Source organism: Carettochelys insculpta, chromosome 6 (assembly GCF_033958435.1).
Source record: "Carettochelys insculpta isolate YL-2023 chromosome 6, ASM3395843v1, whole genome shotgun sequence".
Classification (NCBI taxonomy): domain Eukaryota; kingdom Metazoa; phylum Chordata; order Testudines; family Carettochelyidae; genus Carettochelys; species Carettochelys insculpta.
In genome coordinates this window covers 113,561,498-113,581,897 of record NC_134142.1, presented here as the reverse complement: position 1 = coordinate 113,581,897, position 20,400 = coordinate 113,561,498, and the positions used below count along the sequence as shown (strand labels likewise).

Sequence of the window (20,400 nt, the reverse complement as noted above, 5' to 3'; positions counted from 1 at the left end):
TGTAAGCATTTGGAAAAATAATTCAAAGTATGTATTTTCTGTTATTAAAATCAGATACGTTATATCTTCACTGCGGATTAAATTACTTTGTTTTGGTTTTGATGTGCATGTTGCCATTTGTGTTTTTAGGTCTGACAACAAATTTTTTTTTTGAAGAAAATTCTCACAGGAGTTCCACATAAAAAGATTATTGTTTGGTGTTCTGTGGTCTCAAAGGCCACATCTACACATGCCCATCCCTTTTGGAAAGGGCATGTAAATGACACGGCTCGACACTGTTTAATGAGTTGCTGATATGAATATTCAGCACCTCATTACCGTAATGGCAGCAAGTCGTGCTTCAAAAGTGCTGCTTTCAAAATGCAAACAGGCCATGTAGACGCAGTCACTTCAAAATAAACCCCAGACTGTGAAATTCCATTATTCCCAAAATGAAATGTGAATAAGGAAGTTTTGAATTTTGGTGTTTATTTCGAAGTGCCCACATCTACACAGCCAGTTTGCATTTTGAAAGCAGCACTTTCGCAGCACAACCCTATGCTAATGAGGTGCTGAATATTCATATCAGTGCCTTATTAAACAGTTCCGATCTGTGTCATTTACATGCCCCTTCTGAAAGGGAGGGGCATGTGTAAACACCACCAAAAAATTTAGGAAACCCTGATCTACCCAATACTTATTGGTGCTCTGAGTTCAGGAGATGTCCAATCATGAGGTCCCCTTCAGTCCTGATTCTGTGATACAGGGTCACAGATTGAGCCCTTTAAGATGAGTGGGCTGCAGTTGCATTTGCCCCAGCTTAGCTCTCCTCCTCAGGTGAAAAAGGCAGAGCTAATTGCTGAATGCTTGTCACAGAGGGCCTGTGGCTAAGCCAGGTTGGGAAGGGGGGAATAAGAATTGCCTTTGATGCATGAGAGTGGAGGAACTGCAAACACAGTAGAACAGGAAGATCAGAGGAAGTGTCCAGGAAGAGAAGGCCTCAGAATCAGTGCTCTATAAAAAGTGGAAGAAGAGCGAATCCATGAAGAGGCCCAGCGAAATCAGAGCCCCAGAATGAAGGTCTCCTTGGGAGGCTACAGAGGCCCACTATAGGGAATTCCCAGGATCAGGAATCTGTAGTAGAGAATGGCATGTCCCCATATGGCCATCCTACGCGGGAGGATGGAAGAACAGTGTTGTCACCCTTTGAGGCGACATGGTGCGCTCTGCGAACAGGGAGAGATGTCAGGCATGTCCAGTGCCCTTTTAGACCTTGTCTACAAGGGAACACATCACCACTTATGTCAGTATTTTGTTTTTTTCTTATCCTGAGACCACTGAAGCCAATGTCAGTTAGGGTACTGGATCCCCTCACTGCAAGTGTTCCTATCCTGACTTTACTGGCATATAATTTGCTGCTATTCTGATTTTTTTCACCTTCCTTTAATGCCTATATAAATAATTCAGTCATGTAAGTGATCTAAACAAGCACAGTTTAGGGCTGGGAGTCCTTTCTAGTTCCTGTAGTGTTATTTTTGGTCTCCTGTCAGCATTTCTCAAACTCACATTTTGTCATTTCAGTGGCAGGCCGTATGGCTGAGACATTCCAGGATCTGTGCTGAGAGAGGTCTTTGGCATGCTATCCGTGGGACAGTCCGACAAAGGCAGCTGATCCAATGCCCAGGGAGTCAGCAGCGGTCTTTCTACTGACTTTGTTGGGCCTTGAGTCAGGCCCAAACATGTAGTCCCAAAGATGACTCAGACCACTGTATTTCCCATCACTCCATGTCCTCCCACAAAAAAAAAGAATGTTGACACGCTGATCCTCCTGTGTCCTACATTTTGTATTCTCATCCACTGAAAGAGATAATACTCTTTCACCAAGTTTGTTGGCATCACCTTCCTCCCAGGAAAACAAAGTATTGCATTCTCAAGTCCAAGAACTTGCCTGCACTATCCCTCTGTATTGACCTCCAAGTGGAGTCCCTGAGGAAAGCACGCTCCAGCATTCAAGCCCTGAATTGGATCTTGTGTCTGGATTACTTTGCAGCAAATCTTCTATTATTTATAGCTCCACCACATCTCAGAGGCTCAACTGCTGCCTCTGTCCATTCAGCTAATTAGAGGAAATCGGGAAGAACTGCTATGTAGTTACCCAGGGGACTTGTGTTCCTACTGGCAGCATGATGCTGATTCTGCATTCCTTAGTCCACCAACCCCCTTGACTGATTCCAAAGTGTGCAGGGGTTGACCAGAATAAGGGTCATAGGACTGGATGGGATCTCATGATTGTGGCTTCTGTTGGTTCCATGAATACTTCCAGCACAGTTCTGGTTTTCCTGACCAGCAGCAGAAGTGGCAGGGAAACATAAAATCTTTCCTGTAAATACTTTGAGTCTTCTGCACTCCTACATTTTTCCTCAGAAAGTTCCCACTAGCACCCATTGACTTCGGTGGTGGCGGTGGGCACCTGGCCTCAGGCTTATAGCTTCTGTAATAGTGGGGCAGCAGCTCCACCACAGCTGAGACTGGCTTCCAGTTTCACAGCTGACTACTAAGTGGTCCAAAAGCCACGTGCTGACTCAGACTGCACTGAAATATGCTGTGGCTCAAAGGAGTTCATCGTAGTGTTAGTGGTCCCTATTTGGAGTCGTCGGAGCAGGCCCCCATTGCCCCAACAAAATCACATCAACATTTTACAATTGTCTTATTCTGCACACGTGGGGCTCGTTAGTGCATCATGCACCCCAATTTTATGTCTGCCCCTTTGGGGATGCAATGCCCATTAGTACTTCTGCTTACAGAATTTTTCTGAGCAGAGATGCAAAATATAAGAAAGCTATGGGAAATGCTCACTGCTCTTTGTAACTAAGAGCCATGAGTCTGAATCTTTTCCTTGCACAATTTGTATGCTGTGAACAACCTGTCTTTGACAGGTTACAGGGGCCACAATGGGCGATTCCTTGGAAGGATGAGTGGTATTTGGTCAAAGGATTCTTTGGATACAGCCCCTATCCCAGTGAGGACCTCATATTAATATCCAAATTACTGTAAAATCCACAGGCCGGGAGCGGCAGCCTTTAAACTTGATATTCTGCAACAAGGTGTAGAGTCATAGGTAGGAACCTACCAATAAGTCCATCCCCATAAAATCTTGTATCTCCTTGTTCCATCAAAGAGGGCTTTGTAGCTCCCACTGGGCAGGGGAAGAACAAGTCTGTCCTTCCACTGAAAACTACTTATGCAGTGGGAGGGGGCATGTGAGAGGACCAGACCTGACCCACCTTTGAGTATGTTCTCCTCTGGCAGGATGCTGTCTGAGACTCGGCAGCAGACTGAGATTCCTGATGCTGTAGGAGACGTGGAGTTGGAGCCTATCTTCTTGGTGCTGCTGAGAAAACCCCATCAAAGAGGGCTTCCTAGCAGCAACTGGATAGGGAAAGAACTCAAGGCAAGAAGTGAGTGTGGGGTAGGGAGTGCAGAGCTTTCTGCAGCTGTGCAGGGAGGGACAATACTCTACCTCTCTCAGGCTGGCCAGGACTAGCTGTGCAGTGCCCCTAGCTAGGGTACACCCAGCAACACAGGGGAGATAACACCCAGCTCTACTTCTCAGAGCCTCCTTCAGGAAGCTCTGTATTTGTTGTCTTCAGAGTTCAGCTCTGAAGGCAGCGCAGATGTGAGGGTGGTAATTCCATGATCCCCTACAATAGGTTTCTGACCCCTCCCATCACCTTTTGGATCAATACTGTGACATTTCATGTGTAAACAGCAGAAAATGTGCTATTTACCAGTCTTCAAATCCTATGGCCCTGAAATTAGCCATAGTGGACCATGAATTGATGGGGCCCTAATCATAGGAGATGTGGGAGATGAAGGTGGTGGTTCATGTCTCTCACAGCTGATATGCTATTTCCACAAGGTGTTCTCACCCAGTTGAGACCATGCTGTTAACATGAATGGAGAAGTTCAAGCCACCACTATGTTCCTATGCTTCAGAATGAAGTACAGAGCCCGTTCCCCCTACGTTAGTCCTTGAAGTGGAATATTGAGTATTGGGCTCCCCCCCTCGGCCTTTCTTACACTGGCTGGTAGCTGTGCTCCTCCAGCCCTGCAGCTGTGGCTTTCCCTTCTTCCCAGGCCGCTGCCAGCTATACCAAGGATCTTTCTTAGAGAGCAGTCAATGTATATGTTTCCACACGTGGTTTGCTCACTGATGATGTGCACAGGCAAAGGGGCTGAAGCAAAGCAGGGGAGACACAGCAACAGTAAGCAGAAACAACACACCACACACAAATATATATTTTTTGTCATTCATCAGCAAGGCATACACAATACATACACCTCAGGGCAATATCCCGTTTGCCCACAACACATACATAACCCAGCCCACAACCTGCCACCATCCACTCCGCTCCGCAACCCCATATGCTCACAACACACACCCCCTACTCAAAAAGGGCTATTCATTCACACAAACCACCCCAGAATACACACACAACATGCTGCAACCCCCACCACACACAAACGACCCAGGCCGAAGCCCCTCCACAAAACCCCATCTCTCCCACCCAGTCATTAGGGTACTTCGCCAGACTGCCTCCGGCCACTGAGGGAATCTCATCAGTCTAGGCCGAGGGGCGAACTCAGTGGCCCACGTGGTGTTCCAGCTACAGGTTCCACAGCTGGGCGCCGCCCGGGGAACAGATCTCCCGGGCCCCGCGCGAACTCCTCTCCCCCAGCGCGTTCCCATTCCGACAAGCGCTCTCCACCTAGCTCCACCCGCCGCGAGAGCAGTACGGCCTCCGCGCCGCTGCCACTAGCCAGTCCCCTTGATTGGCTGCGCCGGCCCCACAGCTCACACGCCGGAGCCCGCCCCCTGCCGGGCCCGCACCAGATATAATGCTCCCGGCAGTTGCTCCCCTAGTGAAGGCGGCGCGTCCACGGCTGCGGTAGGAGCCCAGCGTAGCGCAGTATGATGTGAGCTGAAGGCGCGGATCGCGGCGCCGCAGCTGCTCCCGCTGCCCAGGCGCAGCGCAGAGCAGAGCAGAACGCGGCAAAGCGTTCGGCCGCTGGGGACTTGGTCTGCCGCCGCCACCGCCGCTGCTCGCTCTCTCCTGCCCGGCGGGCGGGGAGGCGATGTTCCCACTGGACGCCCCATGGAGCATCTCCTTCGCGGGCTGCGGGTTCCTGGGGGTGTACCACATCGGCGTGGCCAGCTGCCTGCAGGAGCACGCCCCCTTCCTGGTCGCCAACGCCAGGACCATCTACGGAGCCTCCGCCGGAGCCCTGACGGCCACGGCCTTAGTCACTGGAGCCTGCTTGGGTGAGGCGCTCGTAGGTCTCTCGGGAGGGCTAAAGCCCCGCAGCTTCCGCAGGGCAGAGCCGGCCAGCAGGAGTCTGCGCAGGGGGCGGGTCATAAACGGGGGCGGGGTATGGAGGGGCGTTGAGGATCCTGCTGGGTGGGAAGTGGGCGAGGGGATGGGGCTGTTCAAGGCCCACGGGCCGCAAGGGACGTCAGAGAAGGGATTCATCGTCAGTGTTCAGCCCCAGAACGTGCCTTCAGAGGGGCAAACCCCTTTGTAGCAAGGGGGATTTTTACGGTGGAAGCTCTTTGCCTTAGGGTCTGGGTGGCGTTTATGGCAGGGGTGAGCAAACCTCTTAGGTTGGGGCACCACTTTTTGTCCCTGCCATTAGCAGCCCCCACCACCTGTCGAGTGTAATCCAGACTAATGGAAATATCAGTTATGATCCTAACAAAAAACCTTTCAGCAGGTGTAAGTCTGTAGAATGTAAAAACTTTATTCATTGGTGTATACCTGTGAATATACACACACAGAAAAAAATAACATGGGTCCTTTATTTTTCATGAGATGGATGAGCCTGAGGCCCAGCACCCAGTTGAAATTTGCGCACCCCATCTTATGGCTTGCCCTGAAGGGAAATGGAGTGACTGAAATTGGAAACAGGACCCATGGATGTTTTTATTCTGAAAGAAAAGTGGGTTTGTTCCAGAGTAGAATGCCCACAGGAAAACTGTTTGTTTTTTTTGTTTGTTTGTTTGTTTTTTGTTTTTGTTTCCTTTTAAGACACTGCTTTGCTAGTCTCCTCCAAAATATCCTTTCATGTTAGCTTGCTGTCAAAGACCATACAGGAACACTGGCTTTAGTCTGTGCCCAAAGAGGGACGTTCAGTCTGAAATGGAAAGTGAAAACAAGTATTAGTCTTCTTGTTATGGATGCCAACACGTAGCTACACTTCAGTGAAGGTGGATGTTCACAGATCAGCTTCTCTGAAGTAGTTACTAGGGGCCTGATACAGCCCATTAAAACTTACTGAAGTGGTCCTGACAAGTACTGTGGGCCTTTAGTGGCTGTCATCAACTACACTATAGACTAGGTGTGTGGTGTGGTGTTGTGTTTTTTTTTTTGTTTTTTTTTAAGAGCATGTCTTGCAATTAGAACTGAGTTGTCTGCCTTTTATCAATGCACTGATCATACACAGCTTGCACTCAACTTGGTTCTAAAGGTACTACCTGTTATGACAATACCACAGTAGGTGGGATCTGAGCATTCAGGTACTAGAGTAGCTTTATAGCTGTGATATAAATTGAGCAAAGTCAATTAATACATGAAATTAAGGATGGCATTCTTATTTTGCCTGCATTATTGTTGCTCCACAGCTGCAGGAGCCAAGAGTCAGCATTTGGTTAAGCACACTGAAGATAAGACACATACTCATTGCATGCTTTCTCTCTCTCTCTCCGCTGTGTGGGGACATAAACATACAACAGATGAGTTCTTAATGACTTTGCACTGGAAACAGAGCAGTGACTGGAGCAAAAGTGGAGACAAGCACATTGCTGTGTCTAAGAAACTAAGAAATTTCTTAACTAGTGAAGCTGAAAATGAGGGTGGTAAGCAATTCCCTTTCTAGAACTTCTCTTCCAATTCAGCTGTCTGTTCAGGTGTTTCCTTCAGAACACGAAAGGAACTGCATCTATAGGGAATATCTCCTGCACAGGTGCACCAGTCAGCAAGTTTTGTTTTGTTAGTCTGCCAGGGACACCAACTAAGTGAGGTCATTGTAGTTTTTTAGCAGGTCAGGAATGAACAGCCAATAAGAACCTATTGTACAAAAGGTTCAATGATGGCATAGGTAAATGTCTACAGAAAACTTCAGTTACTGGGTGGAGTGGACTGCCAGACTTGTGTACCTAAGAAATGCCACCAGGCAGCAATATAATGTATTGTATCTAATCTGAGTGTGTGCTTATATTATAACAAGGAATCCTAGAATACTAGTGCTGGAAGGGACCTTGAGAGGCTATCGAGTCCAGCCCCCTGCCCTCATGGCAGGACCAAGTACTGTCTAAACCATCCGCGATAGACAGGTATCTAACCTCTTCTTAAATATGTGCAGTGATGGAGATACCACAACCTCCTTGGCAATTTGTTCCACTGTTTGACCACCCTGACAGTTAGGAACTTTTTCCTGATGTCCAACCTAAGCCTCTTTTGCTGCTGTTTAATTCCATTGCCTCCTGCTCTGTCCTTGGAGACCAAAAAGAACAAGTTTTTTTTCCTTCCTCCTTATGATGCCCTTTTGGCTACCTGAAAACCACTATTGTGTTGCCCCTCAATCTTTTCCAAACTAAACAAGCCCAATTATTTCAGCCTTTCTTCATAGGTCACATTCTGTAGACCTTTAATCATTCTTGTTGCTCTTCTCTGGACCTTCTCTAATTTCTCCACATCCTTCTTGAACCGCAGTGTCCAGAACTGGACACAGTACTCCATCTGAGGCCTAACCAGCACAGAGTAGAGTGGAAGAATAACTTCTCGTGTCTTGTTCACAACACACCTGTTAATGCATCCCACAATCGTGGCTTGTGTGTGTGTAACAGCATCACACTGACTCATTTAGCTTGTGGTCCACTATAACCCCTGGATAAGTTTCTGCTGTAGTCATTCCTAGACAGCCTCTCCCCATTATGTATGTATGTGTGAAATGGATTGTTCCTTCCCAAGTGGAGTACTTTGCATTTGTCCTTATTACACTTCATCCTGTTTACCTCAGACCATTTCTCCAATTTATCCAGATCATTTTGAATTATGACCCTATCCTCTAAAGCAGTTGCAACCCCTCCCAGCTTGGTATCCTCTGCAAACATAAAAAGCCTGCTTCCTATGCCAATATCTAAATCATTGATGAAGATATTGAACAGAACCAGTCCTAACACAGACCCCTGCAGAACCCCACTTGTTATACTTTTTCAGTAGGATTGAGAACCATTAAGAACTGCTCTGAATACAGTTATCCAGTCAGTTATGCAACCACTGTATAGTAGCCTCATCTAAATTGTATTTGCCTAGTTGATGTGTTCGGTTTTTTTTAAATAAGATCATGTGAGACTGTATCAAATGCTTAACTAAAGTCTAGGTATACCACATCTACCACTTCTCTCCTAGCCACAAGGCTTGTTGTTCTATCAAAGAAAGCTATCAGATTGGTTTGACATGATTTGTTCTTTACAAATACATGTTGGCTGTTCCTTACCACCTTCCAAGTGCTTGCGGATGATTTCTTTAATTACCTGCTCCATTATCTTTCCTGGCACAGAAGTTAAGATGACTGGCCTGTAGTTTCCTGGGGAGGTGGTATTCCTCTTTTTATAGATGGGCACGATATTTGCCCTTTTCCAGTCTTCTGGAGTATCTCCTGTCTCCCATGATTTTTCCAAAGATGATAGATAAAGGCTCAGATACCTCCTCTATCAGCTCCTTGAGTATTCTAGGATGCATTTCATCAGGCCCTGGTGACTTACAGACATCTAATTTTTCTAAGTGATATTTTTTTTTTTTTTTTAACTTATTGGGGGTGAGTTTTTTATTTCAACTTCTAACTCTACCCCTTTCCCACTAGCATTCATGATGTTGGGCATTCCTTCATCAGACTCCTCAGTGAAGACCAAAACAAAAGTCATTAAGCATCTCTGCCATTTCCAAGTTCCCTGTTACTGTTTCTCCCTCCTCACCGAGCAATGGCCCTACCCTGTTCCTGGTCTTCCTCTTGTTTCTAATATATTTATAAAAAGCCTTCCTGTTTCCCTTTATGCCTGTAGGTAGTTTGAGCTCATTTTGTGCCTTTAGCCTTTCTAATCTTGCTCCTGCATTCTTCTGGTGTTTTCCTGTATTCATCCTCTGTAATTTGTTTTATTTTGAGAGAATGCAAGATCTCCTGGTTAAGCCAAGGTGGTCTTTTGCCATATTTTCCATCTTTCCTGTGCAGGGAGATAACAACTCCTTTTTTTTTTTTCCTCTCAGAGGGCTCAAAAGCAAGCTAACTCTCCTCAGCTGTGTGTTTGGTTCCCCCCCCGCCCCGCCTCAGTTTTGCTTCCCAGGGGACCTTACCTATGAGCTCTCTGAGTTTACCAAAATCTGCCCTCCTGAGATCCATTATCTCTATTTTGCTGTTTTCCCTTCTACCCTTCCTTAGAAATGTGAACATTATGATTTCACGACCACTGTCACCCAAGCTGCCTTCCACTTCGAAGTTCTCTACCAATTCCTCCCTATTTGTTAAAATCAAATCTAGAACAGCTTCCCCCGCCCCGCCCCCCAGTAGCTTTTTCAACCTTTTGGAATAAAAAATGTTCTGGTTTTGGTTAAACCTATTACCTCTGAATGATTTGCAGTGACTCACTAGGATACAGTTACAGTAAATGCTTATTCTCGCCATGGGTCTTCATCTTCTTTCCTGAACCATGGATAAGAGGCCTTCCAAAGTAGACTGAATCTCTAGAGACATGCTGTGGTTTTGCTGTGAATTGGGCCATCTTACATGGCAAGACTAAACCATGTTTTACCTAGGTTAGGGGCCTATAGCCTAATGTGTACCTGGTAGTCTGGAAAGATTGAGATCCAAGTCAGAAGCCCAGAAAGGACCATGAAGTATATTTTACTAAAAAATAATTGCTTATAAAAATTAGGCTTCCAAAAGGCCATTATCTCAGTATCCTGGTACTGCAAAACAGGTTATATTCTAACTTTTACAATATCATTTGGAGTATAAATATTGTACAGTACATGTGTTATCTAGCATGCATGGGGAATGGGAGTTGCCAGTTAATGAACTGTGCCAGTCGCTCAAGTTTTTTACCAAACTCAAAATGTTTTTAAGAAATAACTTTACTTAACACTACAGCTTTTAATACTGTTAGGTTAGGGCTACACTAGTGTCACTCTTCTGGTATACAAATGTATCTTGAAATCACAACTCTGGGGCTAAACACAGTGCTGGAAAGAGCAGTGCTATTTCTGTTTCTGCTACCCCTTGTCACGAGAGCGCAGTGGAAACCTTGAAATAGCTGCTTATTTCAAACTTCAGTGCCGTTTGGATGGCACAGAGTTCAAAATAAGGTAATGCTAAATAACTTACGCAATTTGCATTGTGCAAATTGGGTGAGTTCTTTTGAGTTAGCCATAGCCTTACTGTGTACAGACTGTAACTTACTGCTCCTCTACTACCTCAGGGCCATCAAACAAATGTGACTTTCACAAGCAGTGGAAAATGATGATGGATAGCAATCAGAATTTCCCCAGTTAACTGAAGGGGAATTGTATTGCCATCAGTGGAAGATGCGGGTTAACCAGGTGTACTGGATAACAAAGCTTTTACTGTCCTTAAATTTAATTGTATAATACCTAGAGCAGCACAAACAAGTGTGACAGGTCAGTTTGTACTGACTTTGCAAATGCTTGCTATGTAGACTCCTGTAAAGTTAGGCAGCTCGGTAGGTGAGCAGATGGACAAACAGTTGTTCAAGGGGGTCCCAGGGATATTTGCATGCCTGATTTTTGAGAGCTGCTCTAGGCTGTAAATGGCTTCTCTCAGCATGACAACAATTCCACAGTTACTGCCAGCTGAGCCATAGCTATGCCCGATGACATAAACTCCCTGCCAATAAGGTTTTGAGGTTCCAATGTGCCTTGGGTTGAGAGTCTGCATGCTACCCAAACGGCAGCCTGGGACTGTAGCCCTTCTACCAGTCTTTGTGGTGGAGGGGTTAGGGTCTCTAACTTATCCTGCCCTTTGGAGGGAGCTGCCACTGCCAGGGACTTGCTGCTGCTGCTGCTGCTTCTGTCTGCCACATGCTGGTTCAATGGCAGAATAACTAGGCCACGTCTGTGCATGCAGCACTGCAGTGGCCCAGCTATAATGTGTCGGGTGAAGCTGCTGCATTGACAACTCTCCCATGGGCATAACCTCCCCACCCACCAGCAGCAGCAGAAGCACATATGTGCTTGTGTGCACAGTGCTGTGTCATTGTAACATGTTGCCCACAGGGGAGTGGTTACACGCATGCTGACATAGGCTATATCTACTGGGCAGCCTTTGCCACCCTGTTCTTGAGAAGCATGGGGTAAGCAAGACTGGGTGCCAGAAATTCCTGTGTACTGCTTCTGGCTCTGAAAAAAATTCCCTCTGTAGCATCAAGAAAGTCACTTACCCTGTCTACTTCTATTGCTGTTTGTCATTCTGATAGTATACTAGAGGACAAATAGTCCCTGCCCCCAAAGAACTCTGTCAAAGAGCCAGGGCCTTCTGTAATCTAGGGCTAATATCTATTTGCCTGTATTGCTGAGCATAAGAATGGTCTGTCCCAGTGTGACCAAAGGTTCCATTTAGCTCAGTATCCTGTCTTCTGACAGTGGCCAATGCCAGGTGCCTCAGGAAATGAACAGAGCAGGTAATCAAGTGATGCATTCCCTGTTGCTATTCCTTATTTCTGACAAATGGAGGCTAGGGACACCATCTCTGCAATCCTGGCTAACAGCACCTATCCTCTGCATAAATCTAGCTCTTTTGAACCCTGTTATAGTGTTGACCTTCATAATGTCCTCTGGCAAAGAGTTGCATGGTTGACTTTGTGTGAAGAAATACTTCCTTTTTGGTTTTTAAAGCTGTTACTTATTTTTCCTCATTTAGTGACTTAGTTCTTGTGTTACAGGCAGGAGTAAATAATGCTCCATTCACTTCCTACACACTGGTTATGATTTTTAGAGATCTGTCATTCTTTAAGCTGAAAACTCCCAATCTTATTACTCTCCTCATACAGAAGCCATTCTGTACTTGGAAGCCCTTTTCTGAACCTTTTCAAATTCCCTTTTTGAGATGAGGTGACAATACCTGTACATAGCATTCAGGGTTTGGGCATACCATGGCTTTATATAGAGGCAGGGATGCCCTGAAGGGACAACTCTCCCTCTACCAGCCCCACTCCACCATGTCCAGAAGCCTGCTTTGTGCTGCTGTCCTGGTCTACTGTGCCTCACTTCTCCACGGTGGCAGGAAGCTGAGGGCACCAAGATCAGTGTGCTTTGCTTCCTGCTACTATGGAGAAACCTGGCCAGGAGCATAGCAGGGCAGAGTGGAGCAGGCTGCCAAGCCCCTCTGGCTTCTACTGCTATGATCGGAGGCAGTGGAAGAGAACCCCTGCAGCAGCTGCACCAGGCTCCTGGCCCCAGGTAATACTGCAGGTCCTGTCTTGTGCACGGTTGGGGTGCTGTTGCAGGGCCCCAAAAAGCACAAGACCTGTGGTGGCTGCCCCAAACTAGCTTATGGCCAAAACAGCTCTGTGTAAAGGCAATAAGATAGTCTGTCCTTTTCTTAATGATTCTAAACACTTTCTTGATGGCTGCTGCACATTGGGTGGCTGTTTCTGGAGAGCTATCCACAATGATTCCAAGATCTCAAGTGACTGCTAAGTTGGTTCCTGTTTTTTATATGTGTAGTTAGGATTATGCTTTCCAAATTCATTACTTTGCATCTATCAACACTGAATTTCATTCATCCATCCTTTCGTAGATCCTCTGTGAAGCTCTTCAGTCTGCTTTAGATGTGAACAGTTTTGTAGTCTCAGCGAATCTTGCAACTTCACTGCTTTCCCCTTTCTCAAACTTCTTATGAGGATGTTGAATAGAACTGGTCCACTGCAGATCCCTGGCAGGACACCACTAGCTACCTCTCCATTCTGAAAATGGACTGTTTAGTCCTGCCATTTGTTTTCTAACTGGAGGTGGGCAATAAGGGCTGAAGAGAAGCCAAAAACAGATCCGTAGCTGGTGTAACTCTACACACTTCTGAGGTCAGTAAGGCCATGCTGGCTTGTGTCTGTAGAGGTTTCAGCTCTTGGATCCAAATCCTGTATTCTGTAAGGTGGCTTGAACTTGGCCTCTCCAGTTGATTTCTGTAGCTCTATGTGGTGCTGGTCCCCATCACTTCCTGTAAATGGGAGGGCAGAGGAGTAAGTGGCCTTGATGGCCAGCTATGGCACGTCATATGATCTCTGCTTCATCCCAGTCATAAAAACTTTTGACTAGTCCTGTATTATGCTCTAGGGTTCAGGGATCAGGCTGGAGGTGGATTGAATCACTAATGGGAGGGGATGCAAGCTGCAGACTCCTGCCTGTGTCAGCAGAATAGCTTGTTCCAGCAAAAGTAATTGATGGCTTCCTGACCAATGGGGGCAGCTGTATGGTGGGTGCTGCAGAGCAGGAGTTGTTCAGGGCTCTAATTAGGACTATGGCAGCTGCCCTCGATGCCCTCTGGCCATCAAATGAGGACACGAATATTTCTGACAAGCAATGAGGTGCTTGGGAGAAGCCTGGTTTGCTAGCCTCAATCCTATCTGCTGACAGTGGGGCACCCGTACCTTCATCTCTGAAACCAATCAGACTACATTATGCCATGTTCAGTGCTTCATGGGCAGGCATGAGGCTTTGTATGTCACTATCTGCCTGATTTCATTCTCAAGTCCTGCTCAAAGTCAGTAGACAGATTCTTCACTGGACTCTGATTGAAAGCTCAAGTCCCCTACAGTCAGGCTTCTGTTAATAGCGGTATCTTCCCAGTCAGTACTTGGTCCTTGGAGTATGCAACTGTCCTGGCTTCTGAGTGAGTCTTATTGCAAAATACTAAAACTGAAAGGGAGATCATCACATCCAGTCCCCTGCCCTCATGGCAGAGCCAGGCATCTAGATCGCTCCTGACATGCATCTGAAGAAGCAGGTCTTTGCCTACAAAAGCTTATACTCCAATCTAGCTGTTAGCCTATAAGGTGCCACAGGACTTCTTGTTCTTAAAGATAAAAACTAACAGGGCTATCTCTCTGATTCCTCCCAAGTGTTTATCTAACCAGCTGTTAAATGTTCCATGATCCCACAGCCACCCTAGGCAATCGATTCTACTGTTTAAGCTACCCTGGCAGTTTAGTTTGGACATAGGGAAAATCTTAACCCCCCCACCCCATTGCTGCTTGTTCTAGGTCATTGGGCTGATTCTTCATTCTCCCTGAAATAGGTGCTTAGGGGCTTGTGGTGGGTGCTGAACAGGAGAGCTCCGAACACTAAGACCTTAGTTTCAACAGGAGAAAGATGCCCCAGGCAAGCATGGAACACAACAGTAATGGCAGGAAGAACACAGTTGTGTATATTTATGTGGGCTCCATGGCTTTGATTCACACACAATTCTAAATAAGCTGTTAATCTCCAAAGGACGCTTTCCTAGCTATTGTTAGCAATTTAACCTTCAGCTGGTGCCATAGTGGATTATGGGCATCTTGGATTCTTCCCAGAGGGTTGCTGCATTGATAGAACAGGGTCTGCATTTGAAGTGTGATCAGACTCTCAAAGTGAGCAATTTAAAGGCACTGTAATGCACAAATTACATGCTAAGCAGAATGAACCAACCTTCTCTCTGACCCAGACATTGCTGCACTTTAGGAGCAAGCAGCTGTTCTTAAACAGTGGGCATGTGAGATGGGGTGGAACTCTGATCTGAATTCTAGGATGGAGCTGTGGTCTCAGTGCCATAGGCTCATTACATTTGAGGCTTTTGTCTACTCTGCATGAAAGCCTCTTGTCCTGGCCTGCTCAGTGACCTACACACCATCTCTAATATTCCATAGCATCGTTAATCTGCCTTAGAAGGATGACTGCCTATACCAACCCTTCTGGAATTTGAACCTGTGGTGGTAGGGAAATGCAGCATTTTAAATCTGATGCTTAAGCCAGAGTGGATGTCATCTGGCAGTGTTTTCCCTGTAAGCTGTATGGCTGTGTGGCCACTCAGGAGAAAAGCAGATGCTGTGTAGCTGATTAGCAGGGCATGCACAGCTAGGTTTTCTTTCTATTGGTGCACATTTTAAAAAAAAAAAAAAAATTCTGCACACAGATGGTGTGGGGGGCGGGGGAGGGCGGGAATCCACACGTGGATGGAAAAGATTGGAAGGGATATTGTTACAGATCCATGGACACTAGGGTACTTAGACCAGCAGACAATCTCCAATATTCCTATAACACACAATGGCTACATCTACACAAGCCCCAAACTTCGAAATGGCCATTTCGAAGCTTACTAGTGAAGCGTTGAAATGCATATTCAGCGCTTCATTAGCATGTGGGCGGCCACGGCACTTCGAAATTGACGCGCCTTGCCACCGCACAGCTTGTCCCTACGGGGCTCCTTTTGGAAAGGACCCCGCCTACTTCGAAGTCCCCCCTTATTCCCATGAGCTGATGGGGAATAAGGGGACTTCAGAGTAGGTGGGGTCCTTTCCAAAAGGAGCCCCGTCGGGGCGAGGCGCATCAATTTCGAAGTGCCGTGGCTGCCCGCATGCTAATGAAGCGCTGAATATGCATTTCAACACTTCATTAGTAAACTTTGAAATGGCTATTTTGAAGTTTGGGGCTCATGTAGACACGGCCAATTGCTGTCTCCTGTAAAAATACTCTGCTAAATCCTCTCTTGAGGAGGTGGCTTTATTACCCATAGCTGGCTATTCCAAACAAGTTCCCAGTGGGAAGGGGACTCGGTGATTCTCCTGAAGCACAAATCAGCTTGACGCTATCAGCAGATGCTATAAAGCATGTAAGGACATTGCTAATAATGCGAATCCTGCACACACTAAGGGCCAACATAGAGGAGGCCACAGATTTACGACTAGGATAATGTTGTTTGCTCAAGGCATTCTTAAAGAGGCTCTCCTTAGGTTAGAGGCTAGACAAAGGTTTTATTGGTGTCATAGCTAAGACCTTCTGTCCTAGCCTTGCTCTGGGACTAAGCAATGGCTATTTGATGATCAGGTATATGCTCTTTTTGGTGATAAAGCAACAAGCTATCGTGTGACTACAAGAAAACACAGCTCAATACCCGTAACCTTCAGGGGCAGTGGGAAGCACATTCCCTACCCCTTTGAGGTTCATTAAGGTCAATGAACAAGAATAACCCTCCCTTAGAAAAAAGGGGCACTTGGGTAGCCTATTAGAGTGCAGGTACAAGAGCTTGTCAATGAGCAGTAGAGTTAACTGTATGGAAAATGGGAGACTAGTTCCTCACTCAGGCTATGTCTAGGCTGCAAAGTGTGTTCTGTTGACAGTAAGTCAACAGACCACAGCGTTTTTGACAGCCATACATACCCTGCTCAGCAGGAGGAAGAACACCTGACAGATCTGTTGGCAACATGCCAGTCTGGAAGTTCCAAGGGGCCTCTGGGGCACTGGACAGATGCCCAGTGGACATCCTGTCTACAGCCATCCTTAAAGCCACAGGAAACCCCATGGCAGGAAACGGAGTGTTCAAACAGCACAGCTACATCCATGGTCCCCCACCCATGCAGCTGCACCTTGGTGAGAATCTTTTCAGATGCTAGAACACCAGGCACCCCAAGACACACCCCCATGGGCTCATGAGGGAGCAGGCCAAGGGGTCTCAGGATTCACCCTGGGGCTCAGAGGCAGGGCCCTCTCCTGCAGCAGGGCCAGGTCCAGGCCTCTTTGGATTTGTGGGGGGAGGAGGAAACCCTCCAGGACCCCAAGGCCAGGTGGCAGAGCACTGAAATATATGGCAGGATGGTCACTGCCCTCACCAATTGGGGCCACCTCCATCGCAGCATGGAACAGGTCCAGGCCAAAGTAAAGGAGCTTTGCCATGGCTACATCTGGGCCTGAGACATTACCTGATGCTTGAGGGCAGGACTTCTTGCCTTCCCCTATTACTGGGAGCTACACCCCATCCTGTGGTGGGGACACCACTCCTTTGCATCACAGCATCAATACACTGGGGGGTGGGGAAGGGAGGCGCAGCAGCAGCCCCCACAGGAGGAGGCAGCAGCCTAGCCCCAACCCCTGCCAGAGCTGGACTCCGAGGCCGCCATCCTCATCCTGGCCACAATGGGGGTAATGGAGTGGTGGCTCAGGGCTGATGTGCAGTGTCAGTTGCTGGCCTGGGACCAACTCATGTCCTGTCTTGACAGTCACCAGCATCTGGTGGGAAATGATGGCCATCCCCACCTTTGTCACACTCCTCTCCCACTTGGCTTTGCTGCCTATCTCCCTGGAGTTGCTGCTTGGGAGACCACTCTCTGGGGAAGTGGGCCATTGGTTGAGGGAGAAGGCAAATGGTTGCCTTTGGCCAAAGATGATGATGAGTAGTGTGTGTCTAACCTTCTCTGAAGTAGCTAGATCTGAACTCTGCTGTGTTGCTGTGCAAAGCAGCCTGGCACCCGGCTTGCTCTCTGCTGTGCATGGTCAGTGGTGATAGTACAGGCTGAACTGCTCTTATCCAGCACCCTTGAAATGTGACTGGTGCCAGACAAGAGAATTCACTGGACGATGGGAGGTCAATGTTACCTAGCACATTACTTACCCTTCCGCTGGTTCCTGGGGTGTTAGAAGCCATTTAGGGGTAAATTACAGCACAGAACACTGACTGCTAGGACTGGGGTGTTGTATACAAACTTTAGGGAACCACAGGAAACTTAGCCAGACAACAGCTCATCCTGGATTTGGCCAGCTAAAATCTTGCTGGATCACAGATGTTGCTGGACAAGCTCAGGATTAGAGAGGTTCAACTTCCAGTTAGAAATGGAGGAGGGAGACACTTCTGTCAGAGCAGGTCAGATACACTTGTGCCAGGAAGCAGTGCTGCTGTATTTATGCTCTTACTTTGAGGCTCCTTCTGAGCTATGCAGTGCAGGGAAAGTGGAGCAGTTCTGTTACAACATGGCCTGTGTTGTTTGAACCCTCAAGTTCAAGCTCTTCATCCCACCCCCAGTGGGATAAGATGACAGCAGGGAACATAATTATTTCTCACCTCTTGGGGAAATCCTCTTAAGGTCTCATGAGGCCTGCTTTTAAAGACAGCCTTTTGTCAGGATAGCCTTTCATTGAAAGAGGAGTAGTAATTCCCTGGACCTTTCAAAGGATATCGTCGACTGATCTCCTCCAGACTGAATTATTACTCTCACCAAAAATTGCTTGAGTCCGAGATCTCCCTCAGCTTCTCTAGAACTGGAAGTCTTAAGGCTATGTCTACATAGGCAATTGTAGCTATGCCATTAATGTACTGCGATCAACTTCCTGCCCTTGTGTAGACGTGGGGTTGCACTGACATTCTTTTCTCCATGCAATAGCATGGAGTACAAGGGTTGACAGCTGAGCCTTGAGACATTTTTTTTTTAAATGTCCTCACAGAAGACAAACTCTGGGAGATCAGTCCTGGAGTGTTTGAATGCTGGGTAAGTGTAGATTCAGGCTAAGGTAGACCAGACAAGGTTTGTGAGATGTGGCTGCCTGTCCAGTAGCCAGTTGGATCACTTAGAGGAAGTGGGTGACTCAACCACATTAACTCTCCAAGCACTGGGTTTGCAGATTGTGATTGGGCTCTTGCCTCACACTGCCTCTTGACTCATCCAGACTGCCTGGACCTACCTGCCTTGTTTCTACTGTCACTTACACCCCCACAAAGAGCAGGTTATATGCTCTTGACCAGCATGAGTGAAGCCTTCTGATGAAGTGTCACATTGCATAGTCCTTTAGAATCCTAGAACACTAGCACTGGAGGGGACCCCAAGAGGCCATAGAATTCAGTTCCCTGCCCTCTTGGCAGGACCAAATACCATCTAGAGAATCCCCAATAGAGGTCTGTCTAACCTGCTCTTAAATATCTCCAGCAATGGAGACTCCACAACCTCCCTAGGTAACTTTGGCAGGGTGGTTAAACTCTGGACTGCTAGGACGTTTTTCCTAATGTCTAGTTTAGTCTAACCCTCCCTTGCTGCAGTTAAAGCCCATTGCTCCTTGTCCTGTCCTCAGAGGCCAAAAAACTTTTTTTTTTCTCTCCCCTCCCTCTTCCTTGTAACTTTATTTGAGGTACTTAAACTGCTGTCATGTCTCAAAGTATTTTTTTCTCTAAACTAAACAAGCCCAGTTCTTTCAGTCATCCCTCACAGCTTATGTTCTCTAGACCTTTGTTGTTGTTGCTCTTCTCCAGACGTCCTCCAATTTCTCCATATCTTTCTTGAAACGTGGTGCCCAGAACTGGATACAGTACTTCAATTGAGACCTAATGAGCACTGAGTAGAGCGGAAGAATGACTTTTCATGTCTTGCTTGCAATGCTCCTGTTACTGCATCCCAGAATCATGCTTAGCTCTTTTTTTGGGGGGGGGCGGGGGGGCAACAGCATCACACTATGACCCCTAGATCCCTTTCTGCAATCAACTTGCCTAGTGTAGACCAGGCCACTATAACTCTAGGGCTCTGCCCAGCTGGGAAGAAATCCAGTGAAGTTTGTTTACCCAGGCTAGGTCCCTCCCAGAAGAACTCAACTTACCAGGTCTCGGACTGCCCATCACAGCATCTCTGAACCCAACGCTGGGGAAAAACCAAATCAAAGGTGCCACTTGGGTATTGCCCCTCCCACACCCAGCAGTGCCAGGCTCAAGCAGTGTCAGCCACTGGCTTGTCCTCTGTCTACTCCTCGGAGTTCATCTGCCCAGGGGAGCAGGGGTGCATCTGGGCAGGGCTGGGAGCTGGAGATCCCCCTTCCCCACTTGCTGCCCCTTCTGGTTTCTCCCCGTCCCTTTCTCTCATCTCCCCTCTGCCTGGGGGCAGTGGCAACTGTCCCATGGAGATGGGCCTTTGCTCTCATTAGACAGATAAGCTACTGGCAATGACTGACCCTGGCAGGGTCCATAGGCAGCAGCTCTGGGGCTGTCAAACACAGGGGGGCCCCTTCCCACCTTGACCAACTCACTGGCCGGTCCCTGAATGCCACTGTCCTGCCTAACTCCAGCCCCTTCCCCAGGTCTCCATCACCCGCAGCAACCTGCTCAGGGGCTAGGGATAAACAGTCTGGAGCTGGTACCAGCCCCTGGAGAACATGCCCCCTCAGGGCTGGTCTGAGGAAGCAAGAGTTCTAAAGGCTTTCCCTAAAAAAGCAATAAGAGGCTTATGCAAATAACAAAGCAGTGGAGATCTGGTCCCCATGGCCACAGGTAGCCTCCACCAGAGGCTTTTCTTGCAGTCACAAATTTCCTGTGCAATGATTTGGAAGGTGGCCAGGGGCACTCCCTGGGCCT

The 20,400-nt window shown here is 47.4% G+C and overlaps 1 protein-coding gene across 1 annotated transcript in view; it reads left to right on the top strand.

The window, feature by feature from the left end:
- Positions 1 to 4,748: 4,748 nt before the first annotated feature.
- PNPLA2 (patatin like domain 2, triacylglycerol lipase) overlaps positions 4,749 to 20,400 on the top strand; it is a 55,857-nt gene continuing 40,205 nt past the window's right edge. Inside the window, exon 1 of the mRNA XM_074997860.1 lies at positions 4,749 to 5,302. Within this exon, the coding sequence (XP_074853961.1) occupies positions 5,116 to 5,302 (187 nt within the window). The 5' untranslated portion in view covers positions 4,749 to 5,115. The remainder of the gene's footprint in view (positions 5,303 to 20,400) is intronic.